Source organism: Triticum aestivum, chromosome 5A (assembly GCF_018294505.1).
Source record: "Triticum aestivum cultivar Chinese Spring chromosome 5A, IWGSC CS RefSeq v2.1, whole genome shotgun sequence".
NCBI classification, from domain to species: domain Eukaryota; kingdom Viridiplantae; phylum Streptophyta; class Magnoliopsida; order Poales; family Poaceae; genus Triticum; species Triticum aestivum.
In genome coordinates, this window is record NC_057806.1 from 667,319,720 (window position 1) to 667,339,086 (window position 19,367).

The 19,367-nt window shown below is 50.9% G+C and overlaps 1 protein-coding gene and 1 pseudogene across 1 annotated transcript; both read right to left on the bottom strand.

The window, feature by feature from the left end:
* Window positions 1–7,817: 7,817 nt before the first annotated feature.
* On the bottom strand, window positions 7,818–12,693 carry LOC123101759 (uncharacterized; annotated as a pseudogene).
* Window positions 12,694–17,350: 4,657 nt separating this feature from the next.
* On the bottom strand, window positions 17,351–18,762 carry LOC123105814 (probable signal recognition particle 43 kDa protein, chloroplastic). The gene has a single exon (XM_044527963.1). The coding sequence runs from the start codon at window positions 18,675–18,677 to the stop codon at window positions 17,502–17,504; it is 1,176 nt and encodes a 391-aa protein (XP_044383898.1). The 5' UTR covers window positions 18,678–18,762; the 3' UTR covers window positions 17,351–17,501.
* Window positions 18,763–19,367: the final 605 nt, after the last annotated feature.

Here is a 19,367-nt window from a genome sequence, read left to right on the forward strand (position 1 = left end):
CTTCTCCCGCCTCACCTTTGTCAGCACCTTCTCACCAGCCTTCAGCTGTCGTAGGAGGTGTTTCCTTTCTGGATTCAATCCGGCACCATCTGCAATTTCATTTGTCAGATTCGCACCCATGCCGTGCTTCGCAAAATACTTATCTTTCAAAGTGTATATCACCAGAGGGGGTCTCCTTGGGCTCCCCTGCCGCGGCTAGTGAGGCCTCAAGTTGGGCTTTGCACTCTTCCAGCTCCTTGGGCAGTAGGGAATTCTTTTCTATAAGAACATGCATAGCAAATGATCCTTAAATCAATTATTCTAACTGTTTCAAGTCTCGGGGCTACTGGTATATATATATATTTACCAAAAATTTCTTACCCGTATGTCTTTTATATATTATTCCGTGGCTCTGGCTAGATCATTTTGAGCGGCACGGAGGTATGCATCTCCCGAATTGAAGGCGTCTAATGCTTCTCGGGAGAAACAAGCGTCCGGTGCGCGCCTTGTGTTTGCCTCCGCCTCCGGACCAGGCTTTGGAGCCTGGCAGGTGGAGGCGCGATTGGCAGCCTCTCCGGATATAGTCCGGCGAGGTCTCTTTGTCCTGAAGAAAGCACGAGTGTTAATATACCTTGAAGGTATAACACATGGGATAAGGGGGCGCGCCATACCTTTGCGCTGACGCCTTGGTCCGGACTGCACCTCTTTTCTGCCCACGGGGCCCTGCGGTCCCTCGTTGGCTTGTCGCCGCAGGTTCGGCCTCCCGTCTCAAAAACCTCCCCTGCAAAGTTCGGTTGTAATCAGGAAACTAAAAACACGAGAGGGCGGACCCCTATTCGGGGTACTGGGACTTCAATCTCAGTTACCTGGGAGGCCGGGATTAGCCCTGGGTAATCGGCCGTAATGGCCACCAAGGCGTTGTCCTTGCTCAATTGATGGAACACTCCATCAATCAGCTCCACAGATAAGTCCGGGTCCTCTTGAGAGGCCGGGTCGAGGGACCGTCTTGGGTCCTCGGGTTGTGGAGGAGGGCTGTTTATTTCTTTAACAGCCTGGTGTAGTTCCTGCGTTGAAGTCGTTAGACTGAATATTTAACAATGGGAATATAAAACGAATGGGCAGGTAAATGTGGCCACTTACCCAGCTTGGGGGATTGTACATAGAAAATCCACCCTTTGGGTCGACGCGGAGAAATTCCTCCTCTTCTCTCTTGTACAAAGCGGACAAGGTCTTTGTTAGAGCCGCAGCCGAATCCGGCCCCTTACGGCCATAGCGGGTGGCGTCGTCCTCCCCGTTGAAGTCCCACATGGGGTGGCCTCTATACTGTAGCGGCTGCACCCCTCGCATAATGCATGCGGCCATGACCCCGATCATGGTCAGTCCGGAATGAGCTAACAATTTTATCCGGCCCATTAGGTAACGGACGTCCTTGTCACTTTCCCTCTGAGGGCTCCGTGGACGCCAACTTAGGCGCTTCTTTAGTGGAGCACTGCCGAACTCAGGGAGGCCGGTCCAGACAGGATCCGGCAGCGGGATGTCCTCTATGTAAAACCATTCCGAAGGTCAGTCCTCGGACGCCTTCTTCGGGGTTCCGGATAGATATCCGGTCCCGGCGATGCGCCACACTTCGGCTCCGCCCACTTGATATATTGACCCCTTCTGAGAACGGGGCACAAGGCAGAATAGCTCTTTCCACAGCCCGAAATGAGCCTCAACACCCAAGAACAGCTCACAGAGGGCTACGAAGCCCGCGATATGCAATATGGAGGCAGCCATGAGATTGTGTAGCTGGAGGCCATAGAACTCCAGGAGCCCCCGGAGAAACGGGTGGATTGGAAATCCGAGCCCCCTTATTAAATAAGGGACAAGGCATACCCGCTCTCCTTTGGAGGGACTAGGGGCACTCTCCGCTTGCTCTCCGCCATTATAGATGGCAAGACCGGCTCGAACCGGGACCATATAGGCCGGGGGGAGAAATCCCTTGGTCTGGAGCGTCACTAGCTTGCTATGCGGGATGGAACATCTCTCCCAATATCCAGGCTGAGGGCTGGAAGGGCAAAAGGAGGAGTTGCGACGGCTGACCATGGTGGTATGGACCTTTGTCGGATGCGCTCTGATGAACACTCGCGAGGGGGAGAAGGTGTGGTTTGGATCTAAATCCTCGTCCCCTTAAATGGGCGGCTCATTTACGCGGCTAGGGGTGTGGATGTAAAAACACTCAGACTTTTCATATTCGTTTGACATGTGGGAGACGGCCATTATTGGGCGTAGAAGCCAAGGAGCGCAACATTTACAAGAAGCCGGACTTTATTCAACAGGTACACGGAATTTGGAGGAGAACCCACCTTGCAATGCCGAAGACAATCTGCGCGCCGGACTCATCGTCATTGAAGCCTGGTTCGGGGGCTACTGAGGGAGTCCTGGATTAGGGGGTGTCAGGATGGCCGGACTATACCTTCAGCCAGACTCCTGGACTATGAAGATACAAGATTGAAGACTTCGTCCCGTGTCCGGAAGGGACTTTCCTTGGCGTGGAAGGCAAGCTTGGCGATACGGATATGCAGATCTCCTACCATTGTAACCGACTTTGTGTAACCCTAACCCTCTCCGGTGTCTATATAAACCGGAGGGTTTTAGTCCGTAGGACAACATACAGATTAACAATCATACCATAGGCTAGCTTCTAGGGTTTAGCCTCTCTGATCTCGTGGTAGATCTACTCTTGTACTACCCATATCATCAATATTAATCAAGCAGGACGTAGGGTTTTATCTCCATCAAGAGGGCCCGAACCTGTGTAAAACTTCGTGTCCCTTGCCTCCTGTTACCATCCGGCCTAGACGCACAGTTCGGGACCCCCTACCCGAGATCCGCCGGTTTTGACACCGACACGGGGTCTGCGAGAGTTGCTCTTAGGTCCCGCGGTGAACGATTTTAAACTTTTAGGACCTACTTGACACACTTGAAATACATTTAGGACCTCCGGTGTATTTTACTCATAGTGATACACAGCCATGGCAAGGGTTGGGTCATGATGGGTGCACTTAACCACCACGTCTATGTCGGAAAGGTCAAACACAATGACCTTGAAACTATCCCACTCAGGACCTTGATGGTGAGGACATACTGATCTGCAACTTGTGAGCTATGACAAAGCCAACCCACCCTTGATCCATGGCACACCCTCGTTGACATCTCGATGTTTGACCCTTTAGTTGCAGCGAATGTTCATCCCCAAAACGATTTCCTGTGGGATGGTGCACATGTGCTCACAAAAGGCATCATGTATTAGATAGAAGTAAATATAACCCAGGTGCTAAAAGCATCTTGCAGAAGTGGGTTGGCCCTACGTCCTCATGGAAGCAGCTGATATTCGTCGACCTCCCCTGCCTCCTCTTTGAACTATTGCCTTATACTATAGCCTTGCCCTTGAAACAACTGCCTGAAGCATCATTGTCGATGACTAATTTGTCGGAAGGGCAATGCAATGAAGAACATTAGGCTCACCACACCACTGAAGTACAATGTGTAGGATCATAACAATGTGCATGTAAAGGGTGATGATCTTCACTGCTTCCTGTCATATAGAAGGAGAGAGATAGTACAAGGATCAGAGCTACAATGGGCAGAACCAACCCTCATACCAACGATCACCCTAATACATGGACTGCACATCAGTGAAGATCATTGCTCTACGCAGTCCAAGTTAAATTATTCTTCCCCCAATCAGAATGATCTACCCCCTAATCTAACTTAGCTTCCCCAAAATTTAACCCTAAATCGACACCCAAATTAAGCCATATCAAACCCTGCAAAACCCTAAATCTGGCAGGGAAAGGGCTTACTGTCAAGCGGAAGGTCGTCGCTAGTGGTCACTATGCAAATCTTCCCGCCGCCGATGATCACAATGTTGCGTGTGAGGGAGTGGCGGTATGGATAGGGGACGTGTGCAAGCGTGTGCCGTCCTTGCACTCGGTCATGCCTGACTTGCTGGAAACAATTGATTTGGCCATTACTCCAGTTCCAGGCTCTGGCTGCTTTAGTAGTCTGCCACGCAGGTAACCAAACAAACCATGATTGCTTTCCCAGGATCTGACTGGAGAGGATGCGGGCAACCAGACACACCCAAGGTAGCATGCCTAGCGTCCATGTAGTAGTATGTGATGTGATGGTTTCCTCATAAACCTCACGGATGGAATGGATAGATAGTGTGTTAGGTACACTGCCTGGATGATAGAAATAATTATCACTATCCAGTATAAATTTCCTAAATCTTAGTGAGTTTGTGTTTTTTTTTTTGTAATTTGTACTTACTGAGCCAGGGTTTTCTTTCTAAAAAATACAGCTAAAGAGCACCTTAGATTCGCTAATTACAATGGAAAGACAACATGACACAAAATGATTAAAAAATAATAAAATTGCATCAAAAACCATACTAAAACAACACATGCATTAGATTTTTCGCGGGGTGCATATGTTAATTGCTTCAGTCTCATGCGTATAACGCCGTGCAAAGAAGTGAAAAACAAGTTAGAGAGAGAGAGAGGGAGACGAACCAGCGACATCAGTAGGACTTACGTGTAACACAAGTACTAGGAGGAGGAAATAGAGAACCAAATGCCGGGCACCCATGGTGATGACGTGATAGTTTATTTCTTATCAAACCTAAGGGAGACGCCGCCGATAGTATCTCCAAGAAAATGATATGCATCTATCTGTCACCGGTTATAAACAAGTCAACGTCATCCTATTAAATCTGCCGGGCAATTAATATTTTATCAAACAACGTCCTGCAATTGATTTCTATCAAATATCAACGTCAGGTTATATTTCACCATATATGTACATGTAATTAACATCCTACCTTTCTTATAGTGAATCAATATATACTACCTATATAGAGAGTCTTTGCATGCTCTTGATAAACATTTTAATTCGGACAGATTGTATCTATCTTTAAGATACGTTGAACGCGCACTATATATCTTTGAGATTTGAAATACGCTGGACGGTACTCCCAGAATGGATGGATAGCCACACTGGTGGCGGGTCAGCATCTCCCCGTTCTTGGCCATCAATATAACTAACCCATCATGTATGTATTGATATTGTTGTTAATACACATGCACGTCACTAATATAACTGACCCTAATTGTTGACTTGACGCCCTTTTAGATTATAGTAGGTATTAAAAGTGTAGAAATTTGTAAAAGTACAAAATTGAGATGTTGGTTCCAACAAATTTCACCAAGGTTGAAGCTTTTCAGCAGCTCCCCAGGGCTGGGTCGGTCGAGCACCGTTGCAGCATCCCGCGACTGTGACTCCAGCTTGCCCGCGCCCGGTTCCAGCAATTTCCTACCACGGTTGCAGCTCCGACGTCGGCTGGTTCCAGTGCGCGATCACCGTGTCTCCAGCATCCCGGCGAGTTCGCTCAGCTACGGTGGTTGTGAGTTGAAGAATGACGCCTTGCCGGCTCCAGCGCATCGCCTGCTAGGCTTTGAAGCTTGCAGCATGATGGGAAGGCTTCTCGCGCTCGAGCACGTCATCGCCGGTGAGATCTTATGGTGGTTCCGCCACCACCCAGGCTGGAGGTCATGGCGGCCGCCCCCAACCCCTGTATCGCGCAACGCGCATACGCCCCCGCCCGTTTGCCTCACCACCAACGCTCGCCGCCTACGCTCGCAACAAAAGGGGCTTGTGGTCGTGGAGAAGCAGAGCTCCGTCGCGGCTGGAGGTAGAAGAAAAGGGGAAAAGAAATTCCAGGGAAGGATAAGGGCATCTCCAGCCGTTGCCCCCCCAGGGGGCACCTAAAATCGCCGCCTGGGGGTGAGCCAACGCAAAAATTGGGTCTGGAGGCGAGTTGGTCCCCAACCGCCGGCCACAGGGCCGCCCCAGGCACGTTTTAAAATAAAAGAAGTTCGGCGAAGTTCGGCTTAAACACGATAAAATTCGGCCAAACACGATAAATTTCGGCACATCTCAGCGAAGTCCGCGGATTTTCATTACATAGCACATATACATAAACTGATCTAAAGGAAAAACTGGCTGAAGTCGCCGCCATCGTCGTCGTCGGCCTTCTCCTCCTTGACGCGGGCGGCCCTGCTGGACCCCTGCCCGGCATCGCCATGGCGGACTGGTGGCGGCGCATCGTCGTCGTCGTCGTCGTTGTCGCAGATGACGACGACTTCGCCTTCGTCACGGCCGCGTCGATGCTCCGCGAAGCGAAACAGGGCGGCGCACTGGCGCTCCTTCGCCTTCTCCAGGCGCTCCTTCTCCATCGCTATGGAGTCCCTGCGCGCCCATTTCAGGGCCGCGTCGTCGTCGTCGAGCTCCGTCGTCACCGGCGCGGCCGGCTCCTTCTTCACCGGCGCGAGCCCCAGCTCCTTCTTCACCGGCGCGAGCCTCGGCTCCGTCTTTGGCTTGACGAAGCGCGGAGGAGGAGCCGACGAGTAGGCGCGCCGGCCGCCCTCGTTGATGACGATGCCGGCGGTGCGAGTGCGCCGGCCGAGCGGCGTCTCCGCCGCGGGCTCGGCCTTGATGCCGAGCAGGGCCGGAGTGCCGGAGGAGTGCGATGAAGATCGGGAGGAGGAAGAAGAGGAGGAGGACCCGAACCTCCTTGGCGCCCATGGCCCGGCGCGTCGGTGATGTGCCGGGGCGGCCGCCCTCGCCGGGTACGCCAACGGCGGGTCGTTGCCGCCCTCGAGATACGTCAGCACGCCCTCGAGTGTGCGGCCGGGGACGCCCCACCACAGGTGGCGCCCCTCGCTGTTCTGCCGGCCACCAACCACCGGCACGCTGTTGATGGACGCCAAGCGCTGCTGCTGGCGGCGCTCGAAATACGCCGCCCAAGCCGCGTGGTTGTCGGCGGCGTACTGGGGGAGGGAGAGTTGGGCGTCGGTGAGGGAGGCGCGCACGACCTTGACTTCCTCGGCGAAGTACTTCGGCTTCGCCACGGCGTCGGGCAACGGGGGAATGGGCACTCCCCCGGCGCTGAGCTTCCACCCCGTCGGCCCGGCGCGCATGTCCGGCGGCGCCAGGATGTTCGCCTGGAACAGGAGCCAGGACTCCTGTTCGCGGAGCGAACGGCGGCCGAAGCCGTTGGCGGTCGCCTCGTCTCCGGGGAAGCGTTCCGCCATGGCGACGGGCTCGGGAGAGGTAGAGAGATAGAGGGAGGGGCTGGGCGGCGGCGCTCGGGAGAGGTAGGGAGAGGGAGGAGCTGGGCGACGGGGGGGGGGGGGGGGGGGGCGGGGCTGGTGTGGGCACAGGCGAGTGCAGACCACCGGCTATATAGCCGCACCGCACCCGTGTGTACGCGTGCGAGGGAGGGGAGGCGTCGGCGCGCTGCCCGTGAGGAATCAATGGCAAGGCTGACCGGCGGCAGCCTTGGCATTGATTCCCCGCGGGAACCGAGGCCGTTGGGGGAAGACGAGGTGCCGTGTCGCTGATGCGGCGGGCCCGCAGCTGTTTCGCGCCAAAACAGTTCGCCCAGGCGCCCCCGGGCACCCCCCAGCACGCCGGGTTCGGCCTGGGTCCGCCCACACTGTTTTTGGCTCAGGCCGGCGAAAATCAGGCTCGGTCTGGGTCCGCCCGCACTGTTTTTGTTCCAGGCCGGCGAAAATCGGGCTCCTGGAGACGCGACTGGGCCATTTTTTTAACGCCGGCGCGAAAAAATCGCCTGGGGAGGCCTTCTTAGAGGCACGGCTGCTGTAGATGCCCTAAAGGAGAAAAGGGCCAGTCACACGGGACCCATCGTGTTCACACGTCGCATGCGTTGGGAAGAATCGTGGCCAGCGAGCCAGCGTGGTGCAAGCCGGCGGAAAGTTCGGCCGGCTGACCCGCTACAAACGTTTACTTTTTTTTTGAACTTGGAACACCTTGCATGGACCAATCAAATGGACGGTCACAACATCAGTTACATCAAGCGGGAGATTCGATGGCCATAAAGCTTGGCACTCCTCATTGCTCCGGCACCCATACGATGCCAGCATGTGAGCAGGTATATTACAACTTCTAGGACAATATGAAACATGAAAATCAATAAATCCTAGCTGAAGCTTGTACTTTGCCTCCCTGAAAAGCACACCAAGAGGACCACGGTCAAGGCTAGTAGAGGATACTGCATGTTGGAGAGCCATGTAATCCGTTTCAAAAACAACACGTCCCATCCCTTGTATCTCGGCTACCTGGATGGCATTCAGAAGGGCCGACGCCTCGGCATGAAGAGCTTCAGTCTGATGTACTAGATATCCAGTTGCCCCACAAATGACCACCCCCTCATCATCTCTAGCCAGCATACCCCATCCTCCTGTACCATCCGGATGAAAAGCAGCATCAACATTGATTTTGACATAATCTACATCAGGTTTCACGCATCTCTGAACTGGCTGTGGCACATCGCTTGTTTTCTTGCCCAGAAACTCCTCCCATTCTTGAACTTGCCGGCGGATGTTTAAATGAAACTCACTCGGCGTCATTCGGGTCTGACCATGGTTTGCTTTATTTCTCTCAGTCCACCAACACCACAAGAAGCAAACTGCACTTAATTGTACATGTGCCGACAATTTAGGAAGAGATTCCAAGAGCTCTTTTGGTGACTGACTTTCTAGGAGCTTTAGGCGGAGGGCTCCAAACCACACTCTCTCCACATCTTCCGCACCTCCTTACACCTAAGAAACAAATGTCCTCCGTCCTCAGGTAGTCGATGGCACAAGACGCGGTCAGTATTTAACTCAATCCCAATCCGCTCAACATTTCTCAGTACTGGATGGCTATTATGGGCAAGCCGCCACATGAAGTGATGGAGTCTACCTGGACATCGCATCTTCCATAAATCTCGCCAAAAATTGCTCGGATCTGCACTGCCAGTGGCTCCTTCCCCTCGTTGCCTCACCTTCTGATTCTGAACCAGACTCACATGAACTTTGTAAGCAGATCGGACCGAGAACAAGCTCTTGCTGTCGAAATGCCAAGCTACAAAATCCTCAAACTGCTCTCTAATAGGGATTTTTAAGATCTCTTTCACATCTTCCACACAGAAGGTTTGGCCGACCAACTGGGCATCCCACTGATTTGTCAGTGGGTCAATCAGCTCCACCACTTTTGTTAAAAGAGACCCACGTTGTAGTGTTCGGGGACGACATGTATCCACAGACGGAATCCATCGATCTCTCCAGATGTTTATATTCTCACCTGAGCCCACTCTCCATATCATAACAGCCTTGACCACCTCAATACCCTGAAGAATACTTCGCCATACATAACTCATGCCTGCTTGGGGTATAGCTGTCAACACATTGCCTTCAGGGTAGTATTTTGCTTTGAGCACGCGTGCACACAAAGAATCAAGCACTTGAACAAGTCTCCAAACCTGCCGGGCGAGTATTTTTTTTTCAAAAAGGGGGGACTCCCCGGCCTCTGCATCAGAACAATGCATACGGGCGGGCGAGCATGGCGATGTTAAACGAATTAAGATCTCGAAAACCAAGGCCCCCCTGTTCTTTTAGAAGTTTAAGCTTCTCCCAACCTACCCAGTAGTGCCGATGCTCATCTTCTTGATTTGCCTACCAAAATTTGCATACCATTTGGCTGATGCTATCACATAAATTTTTTGTGAGATCAAAACAGGCCATCGCGTACGTGGGAATCGCTTGCAATGCTGTTTTTATTAGGATTTCCTTTGCCGCCTTTGAGAGGAGCTTGATCTTCCATCCTTGCAGGATCTCCCAAATTCTTTCCCTAAGATACTGGAAGCATTTTTTCCTGGACTGCCCCACATAGCTTGGAAGCCCCAAATACTTTCCCTGTTGGCTCTCAGTCCTAAGTCCCACCAGCTGCAAAAACTGTTGTTTCTTCTGTCTCGAGGTGTTTTTACTGAATAACATAGCTGATTTCTCCCGGTTTATAACTTGTCCTGAACCCATCTCATACACATGTATGATATCCTTAATCACAGCTATACTCTCAGGGGTTACTTCAAACAACAAGAGAGAGTCATCGGCAAACAAAAGATAGCTCACTGGCGGTGCCTCTGGCGCAATCTGAATACCACGCAACTGGCCTGACAGTTCAGCCTGGTGAAGCAAGGCAGATAGACCCTCCGCACACAGCAGGAAGAGATACGGGGAGATAGGGTCCCCTTGGCGAAGTCCGCGTCCGGGAGTGATCTGTCCAGTACACGAGCCATTAACCATAAATCGAAACCGCACCGACCTGATACACTTGCTTATCAATGCAACAAAACTTGGTGCAAATCCCAGCTGTCTCATAACCCTCTCCAAAAATCCCCACTCGACGCGGTCATAGGCCTTGCTCGTGTCGAGCTTTAGTGCCGCAAAATTTGTTCCTCCTGCTTTTTTTCTCTTCTGAAAGTGTGTCATCTCATATGCTATTATCGTGTTGTCGGAGATAAGCCTCCCTGGTACAAAAGCGCTCTGGTTGGGAGAAATAATTTCTCTGAGGATGCACTTCAGGCGATTGGCCAAAACCTTGGACACCAGTTTATACATAACGTTGCATAGGCTAATAGGGCGTAGATCCTTCATCTTTTCTGGGTTCTGAACCTTTGGGATTAGCACTACCACAGTGTCGTTCCATCCCTCTGGTATTCCACCGCCTCGCAACACATGCAAAACCTCGCGAATGACATTGTTACCAATCAAATGCTAGTAATGTTTATAAAACACCGTCGGCAAACCATCCATGCCAGGAGCTTTTAGATCCCCAATGCTATCAAGGGTGCTCTTGACCTCCTCTGAAGTGAATTCCGCCGTGAGAAACTCATTCATTTGTGTCATGACTTTCGGGAATATATGGTTTAGGATATTGTTCGCATCTGCACCTGCCACGTGGGTAAACAAGGAAGAAAAATAGTCAGTAAAAATCTGCTTCATTCCTTCCTCCTCCTCTTCCACCCTACCATCCTCCCGCACCAATCTTTTTATCGTGTTCTTCTTTTTCCTTTCAGAGGCAAAAGCTTGGAGATAATGTGTATTCCTATCACTATTTAACAACTAGTTAACATGGGCCCTGCGCGGCGACCGAGGGGAACCCTAGCGCCGCCGCGTCCTCGTCCCTCCGCCGACCTCTCTTCCTCGCCGCCAGGCAAAGCCCGGTCGGCGTCGGCGTCGGCGGGATCTCTTCTTCCACGACTCGCTGGATCTGGCGCGGGCGGATCGCGGTGGTTTTTGGCGGCGCGCTGGAGGCGGGGCGCGCCGGCGCGGGCTTGGGGGCGACGGCAGGGCTCACGCTCGCGGTTTCCCCTGGTGTGCGTGGGAGTCCGCTCGGGGCGCGTGGCGGCGGCCCTCGGCAAGCGGTGGCGGGCGCTGGGCTCTCGACGGTGCTCCGGCGTGTGCAGGCGGCAGCGGTCCCTGTGCGCGGTCGGCGGCCTGGACGACGCGAGGGATGGCGGCGGCCTGGCATGGCCGGCGATCTGGATGCGGTGGTGCCGGCGGCTCGCTGATCTGCCGGTGCTCCAGGGTTCTACCTGGTGGTGCTAGCGGTGACGGCGGCCCATGCACAAGAGTTGGATCCCTTCGAACTGATCTGGGTGAAAACTCGCCTTCGGCGTCTGCTAAGGCCGGCGGTGGCGGCGCTATCTGCGTCGTTCCCTTCTTGAAGGCATCGTCGTGCAGAAGTTCAAGGCCACTCTCTGCTACCTCCGAGGGAAACCCTAGATCGGATGATCGGATGACGGCGGCGCTCTGGTGTCATTCCTCCCTTGGGGGCATCATTCTTGGAGGTACAAACGTGATCGAGGGACCAGAGGATGGATTCTTTGGTGGAGCGGTGATTCATCCTACACACTGATGGCGACGGATCTTGACGGCGTGGCGCGGTGCAGATTCAGAGTTCACTGTGGGAGGATGGACTCGCGCAGGAGGACGACGCTGTCGGGCGTTGTGGTGGCGTCGATGGCAGAGAGACCTGACACGGTACATGCAACAGTACATCTCTGAAGATGGATTGGTGGCAGGTGGCTGCGGCGGCCTCATACCCGGCAGGCGTCCTGATTGAGGAGTGCGTCGGACTGGTAGGTGTCCCATACCCAGCAGGCGTCCTGGTTGGGACCTCAGGTCTTAGATGTTTAGGTTTGGCTGCGATGTCTGTTTGATATTAGGCACAGACTATGTGCACCCCTTCATCAATTGGATAGGTGTAGCGACAATTGTTGCTTAAATGGTGGCTTTAATCTTGCTGTTGTATGGCTTTGTAAGGTTTTATGAGAATAATTAAGAAAGTGACAATATGCATCATTCAGATGCAGAGGCCGGGGTTATCCTCCTTTTCTAAAAAGAAAAAGTTAACATGGGCCCTTTGTTTCCACACAAATTCTTCATGCTCCTCCAACCTCTCTAACTTAAAACTCAGCGTCTGCTCCTTTCGAACTTGGCTCTCTAAGATAGGCGCCCTACGTACCACTTCTAGCTCATGGCACAGCTTTTTTATGCGTACACTCAGGTCACCCAGAACCTCACGGCTCCACTTATAAATGGCCCTATTCACCGCCGCCAGCCGCTCCCCAACATCCACACTCCCCGCAGCCACCCATGCCTGCCCCACAATACCATCACATCCTTCCTCAAGAAGCCATTTTGCCTCAAACCTGAATCTGCGGTCTCCCTCCTTCTGTTTCTTGCGACGTTGGCTTCCTTCGAGCAGCAGGATAACCGGCCGATGATCTGAATGCTCAGGGTTGCCATTTATTACTTTGTACATAGAGAACCTAGCACACCACTCCGCTGATGCCACAACACGATCCAGACGCTCTTTTTTTTTTCTTTTTAATCTAATCATTTCCTTTCTGATTTTAAAGGGTAAGGCCGGATCTTATTTTGTTTCAATCAAATCAAGCCATGTACGCGGGAGCATGGATGGGAGCACGCATGGGAAGCAGGCAAGTCTCGTCCTTCTAATATACCCCTCAACTCTGAAATTCTTATTACGCCAGGTGAACACATCACCTTCAAATCCTAGATCATTCAGATTACAAAAGTGAAGCGCATCAAAATCTTGCATGCAAGCCAGATCCCTCGGGACGCCCCCCCCCCCCCCCCCCCATGATTGCACAAAATTTCATTAAAATCTCCTAGGCATACCCACGGGAGCTGAATTTGGTTTTTTTCTGATTCGCTGTTTGATTTCCTACCCCACAAAATTAGATATAAAAGGATCCACTGATTTCCCAAAAAAAGATAACACTACTGGCTAGTACACGATTTTTAACAACAATTAAACTCGGTAGGATTTCATCTCTAAGGATGGCCTTGACGCTAGGCACTAGGCAGGAACCTTAAGAAGGTTCAATCTTTTTTGCAGAAGAGGCAGTAGCAGGTGGAGCCTGGCCCTGATCCCACGCATCTGGACTCTTTTACTTCGGCGTTCACCACTGCCCCCTGCAGCCAGCACTGCGTCTTGCATAAAACGTCCTGGCATAGCGGCAGCTTATCGTTCCTGTATCTGCAATCCTCTGCACGAAATCAACACATAAGTATATCTCAACACATGAAAATGTTCATAAAATTCACAACAATATACTACCCCATTCATAATTTTGTACTAAATCAGAGACATTTTGAGATAGAGAAAGAGAACACGAACCGGCCACTGCAGTAGGATCTCCGTGCAACACGAGAAATAGGAGGAAACACAGGGTGGCATGCCTGGCGACCATGGTATGTGATGGTTTCTTGATAAAGCTCGAGGATGGGTAGATAGTGTTGGGTTTCGTTTGCTAGGGCAGAGTATGTCCAGGAGGATGGATGATGTTGTGCTTATATAGAGTCCTTGCGTGAGAGTTAAAGCTCCGCTTAGTAAGCGTATCCTTGAGATACGCTCACATCATATCTTTTAGATATGTTCAATGGTAATTACCCGGGTACGTACAATGCAGGTTGATATATGGCAGAAAATTAATTTACATGTTGATATGAAGCAGAAAATTAATTACAAGTTAATATTAGGTAGGATATCATTACAAGTTAATTATGTGGATAGTCTATATTTGGTATGTTATTAATTGCATGCTAAACATATTGAGCCCTCGGCATTGAAGCAATATAGGTCATTGAATTGACGCTGTTTGATGGCTGAGATTTGTTGAATCTGCTTCTTTGAGTCTTTTTATTTTGGTATAGATATAGATATAGATATAGATACAACATTGCATTGTTTATTGACAATGATCAGTTGACCATACAATAAGAGTTTAGGGATGAAATTGATGTATGTTAGGGTGGCCTTCTTACCCAAGCTATCTAGTCGAATAGTCAGTGTCGTCGGAGAGAGCCCTTTAGGTTACGGAGCGACGTTTTCGCTCCCGGGCTCTGATCAAGAAAATATTTCATTTTATGTTGTGAAAGATGTTTGAGTGTGTGATGTCCGTGCCAAATTTGGTGAAGTTTGGACATTTGAGAAGCTCTTGGCCAAAAAAAAGGAAAATTCAGACATGCGAGAAAGTTTAAATTCCGCACTGTTCGAAGGTCATTTTGTTTTTTTCTCACATGCTCCTTGGATGTCCAAACTTCACCAAATTTAGCACGAGCATCACACACTCAAGCATGTTGCACCATAAAAAAAATCAGAATTTCTTTAATCTTTTTGCAGTTTTAATGATTTTACTATTCACCAAGGTTAGATGAGCCGGGCTCAAAGATGAATTATCGTTTTGATTAACCGTTTGCCTGCCTATAAGACTTGCTTTTGTAATTCCGAGATGGGTTACATGCGGGCACACTCTTGGTACTCCTCCCGTCTAGAAATATCATTCTTAAAAAAATCTGGAAATTGGAGGACACAAGCACAACATATATCAATCATGCCATAAAATTTCAAACACACATCTTAAAACAAAAAAAGGTAAAATTATATGTGCATAGTAACATATATTTAGTTTGGATAGTGAATTCGGCCCATTAACCATATCGGCTTGATTTACGTCATGATGAATATATATTTTAGGTTTACATGAACAATTTAGTGAAGTAAAATCGAGTGAGGCAGAAGAATTCTTGGATGACTGACAAATTGTTAAATTGTGGGAGAGAAAATGAAACACTATATGGAAGGTAAACGTTGTAGATTGACCGGCTGGCCGAGTCCCAGTCCGGTCGCGCACACACTGTTGATTGGTGCCAAATCCCACATCCCCCACCCTCGCAATGTAGTCATGCATCCGTAGGGGGCCACATGCAGATACTCACTCTGTGCGTTCGGTTTATTAGGTTTACATGGTTCGGTTTATACGGTTCTTTGGTTTGTATGGTATTAATACTTCGGTAAATACGGTATAAAATTTAAATACAGTTTGGTTTCAAGATATACCAAATTATTTCGGTATGGTTTCGGTATATACCATGATAACCAAAGTTGACGCGAATTTGAAAATGACGTAATAATAATTTGCAAATTTATGACTCAAAACACATACTATTTTACAAAAATAATATATAACTATATATGTAAGTATATATGCATGCATTGATTCATCTATTGATGGTTATGGACGTGCATTTTAAAAAGAGAAAAATGACTATGTTACAAGAAAAAATTATGTGCTTAGTAGGGAATTTGACTCATGTATAAAAAAATGACAACTTGTATGGTTGTTCATCTCAAGAAATATAAATTTATTTTTTACTTCGGTTTTTCGGTATATACCATAAAAATCTAAGTTCAAATCGGTATAAAAAGTTCATACCATACCGAAACCAGAAACCATAAAACCGTAAAATTGGTTCGGTTTATTTTGGTATGGTTTTTTGGTTTGGTTTGGTTTGGTTTATTTTTTGTATGGTGCACAGAGTGAGCAGATACCCACACACGCATCCTTTATATCCAACCCATCTACGCTCCACCATCTCTCTCTGTTCCTAGCTCCACCGAGTGTGTCGTGGCTTCTCCGGTGAGCCCCACCACTGACAGATCTCCTCCCTGCTCCTCTTTCCTCCCGCTCTGACTAGCTACTCCTCTCTTCTTTCTCTATCATTCCATGTGGTTGCCCTGCTCCCCTTCCTGCTCACCAACTACCCTCTCACCCCGGAGATGGACATGACCAGCAACGGGACGCTGCTGCGAACGATGATGCTGGAACTGGTAACTGGTTTTGTTTCAACCGGCCAGCCATCGTTGGAACCGCCAACGACATTAGTCGTTTTGTTGCAACCAGACAGCATAGTGTTGGTACCGGCCAAACTAGTGTTGCAATCGATGACAGCGGTAGCTACCATTGACGACATCAGCTGTTTTGCTGCAACTGGCCAACCTAGTGCTGAAGCGGGCAAAACCAGTGCTGCAATCGGCGACAGAGATAGCTACCACCGACGACAACCGTGTTGCTACGGCGGTAGTGTCAGCCATTTTTGCTGCAACCTTGGTCATGGATGCTGGAACCAGCCAACGTGGGTGTTGCTACCGGCGCGACAACTGTTTTTTTTTTTGTGGGGATCCGTGATTGTTGGTGTTTTGCTACAACCGGCGTTGGGATTTTTGCTACAACCGACAGCGGTTTTCGCCAGGGCCAGCACCTGCAAATGTTGGAGACGACAAGGGGAACGGGGTGCTGCAACTGGCACCCACCGGCGCCAAAGGCGACGCGCTGCTTTGTCGTCGCGAGCAACCGTGACAGATGAGGTTGTTGTGAGGCGTGACCCTGCCGCTAGTCAGAGGTGGATACATGCACCACTTCGGATGTGCTGCGAGGGGTTTTCTCCCCGGCACTTCAAGCAGCGTTGTGAGCATCCTCGTCGATGATTTGAGTCGGGGCAACGAGCTAGTATCGATGCAGCAGCGAGGAAGCGAGCGGCGCCATGAACACCGAGTTGTTCCTACAATGAACTGTGGCAGGGACAACGCGCTGTCGGGCAATGCGTTGTCTACTATCGAGATGAGGGAAGAAATATGATGACGTGGGTCAAATCGCACGGCTACTTGATGTCCGATCAAAATTTGGGCCGGTCGACCGGCAAGCGCTATCCATATAACATTCTCTTCCTTAAGTTGGCTCGCACAATGGAATGCAAGCCGCTGCTGCCGCATTTCTTTGTACGGTTTTTGTGAGTTAACATAGTAAAGACACAACCGCTCATACATATGCACGTACGCTCATCCCTATAAACATACGTGCACGCTACCCCTATAAGCATCTCCGAAAGATCGAGTCGGCACATCATTTGTGATTATCAAACACGCCACAGACACCTTCATAATCGACGGGAACGTCTTCTCCCCATTGAACGCATGTCATCGAAAGACTTAAAATAAATTCAAAAAAATACAGGCACTAATATCGAGTTTAGAATTTGGATCCTGATGGGTTAGAAATACCACGACCCTTCTAACCATCCTATCACAAATTGGTTGGCTCTCTTCACCGTGATTGTTTAAGATTGCAATGTCTCAATCTCATGAGAATGTTTTCTTAATTAATAATCACACAAAAATCTCTTCGATCGCTAATGATACATACTGCGACGTTCCATCGACACGACAAAAACGAAGAGCGAACCGAGCACGATCGACGGCCGCCGTCACCCGGCAAATGTCTCCGCCGGCGGTGCGGCGCCACCGTTCCCCGACTGCTGCCGCTCGAACTCCTGCACGAGCTCGGCGTCCACGTTCTCCGCGGGCTCCCACGTCGCCTCCTCAATGTCCACCCACTTGACGAGGTACTCCCACTTGCCGTCCCCGTCGCCGTCCGCCGCCTGCCTCCTGTCCACGACGGCCTCCGCGACGCCGTACTCCAGCCCGGCCTCGAAGTCCTTCACCAGGTCCTCCGCCACCCACGGCGCTTTCACCCACTCCCGGTCGCCGCCGTCGCGCCACTCCACCAGGTACTCCCGCCACTTGCCCTCGCCGCGCCCGTCCACCACCTTCTCCACCTCGCCCCACTCGTACACGGCCTTCTCCAGCTCCTTCGCCGCCGCCTCGAGCGCTTGGCGCCGTTCGAACGCCGCTGGCACGCCCTTGGGCGTCGCAGCCAGCACCTCCTGCACGAGCTCCAGGGGCGTCCGGCCCTTCCCGTCGGGGCCCTCCGCGTCGGCGCCCAGCTCCAGCAGCGCGCGCACGCCCGTCGCCCGGCCGTACCCCGCCGCGATGTGCAGCGGCGTCAGCCCTCCGCCGGCGCGCTCCGCGTGGCCCACGTCCGCCCCCGCCTCCGCGAGCAAGCGCAGGCACTCCTCCGACCCGAGCCCCGCGGCGAAGTGCATCGCCGTGCGCCCCTGCGCGTCCTCGGCGTTCGGGTCCCGCCGCAGCGCCTCGTCCGCCAGCAGCGCGCCCAGCGCATCCACATCGGCCTTCTTGGCGGCATCCCACCACGGCGTCTCGTACTCCGCCACCACGTCCGCGGCTATCGCCTCCGACGGGATCCAGGTCGGCTCGTGCCCGTCTTTCCACTCGACGAGGTATTCCGTGGCGGTGACGGTGGTGGCCGAGCCGTCCTCCGCGAACACCGCGTTCTTGACGGTTCGGCTGGAGACGATGCGGTCCACCTCTCCGTACCCCTCCTCGTCTTCTTCATCGCCCCCCTTGCTTGTTGCCGCGGTTCTTGGGTTGGTCTGGTCCTGGAACAGCGCGGCGGCGGCGAGGCGGCGCTTGGGGACGCGGGGACGGCGAGGGACGGTGATGGAGAGGTACTGGGTTCTGTGAGCAGCTGGGTTGGGGGCTTTGAGGCGGGAAAGGGATGGATGTCGCAGGACGGCCTCCATTGGGGCGGGAGGAGGCTTGTGGCCGGTGACTGATGCGCGCGTGTGGAGGAGGAAGATGATGGGTCTGGTTGAGAGGATAAGGCGATCGAATAAGTTTTTCTACCGGTGGCGGGATGTACCGGTGATGAATCTACCACAAACATTGCTTTGAGATTGGTATGGCTGGTAGACCCCACTATGCTTTTGTTTCTCCTTCTTAGCAATACGAATCTTATACAAACACATATACAAGGTTGGGCGAGGTCCACAGCAGTACCTTTTGTCAGGTGGCAGGGTGAGAGATTGAGCAGATGAACGAGCTGCATGCACGTACTAAATACTTACACTTTATTTTCCATGCCATATTTTAAAAGGTTGATAACTTTTGAACTAAATATCCAGTTTTGAAATATTTTATATTTTTGAATTCAGCACGACAAGACCTTTAAAACAAGATCAATCTTGGATGCACTTTGGCTAGTTTGAATTTTACTGTTTCACTCATTTTAGAGAAAGCATTTCAGTCAATTTCACATTTCACTAGTTTTGGAAAACCTTCCAGTCAGTTTCACATTTCACTAGATTCAGAAAACACATTACAACCATTTACAAATGATAGATTTCACTCATTTTAGAAAACACATTGCAATTATATAAAAAAAATTAAAAATAAAACTATAGATTAAAAGATATGCGTGATTGAAATTATCA

What these genes read in the sequence shown, in the direction of transcription:
- LOC123105814 (XM_044527963.1), bottom strand. Translation starts at nt 18,677, where the DNA reads ATGGAGGCCGTCCTGCGACATCCATCCCTTTCCCGCCTCAAAGCCCCC.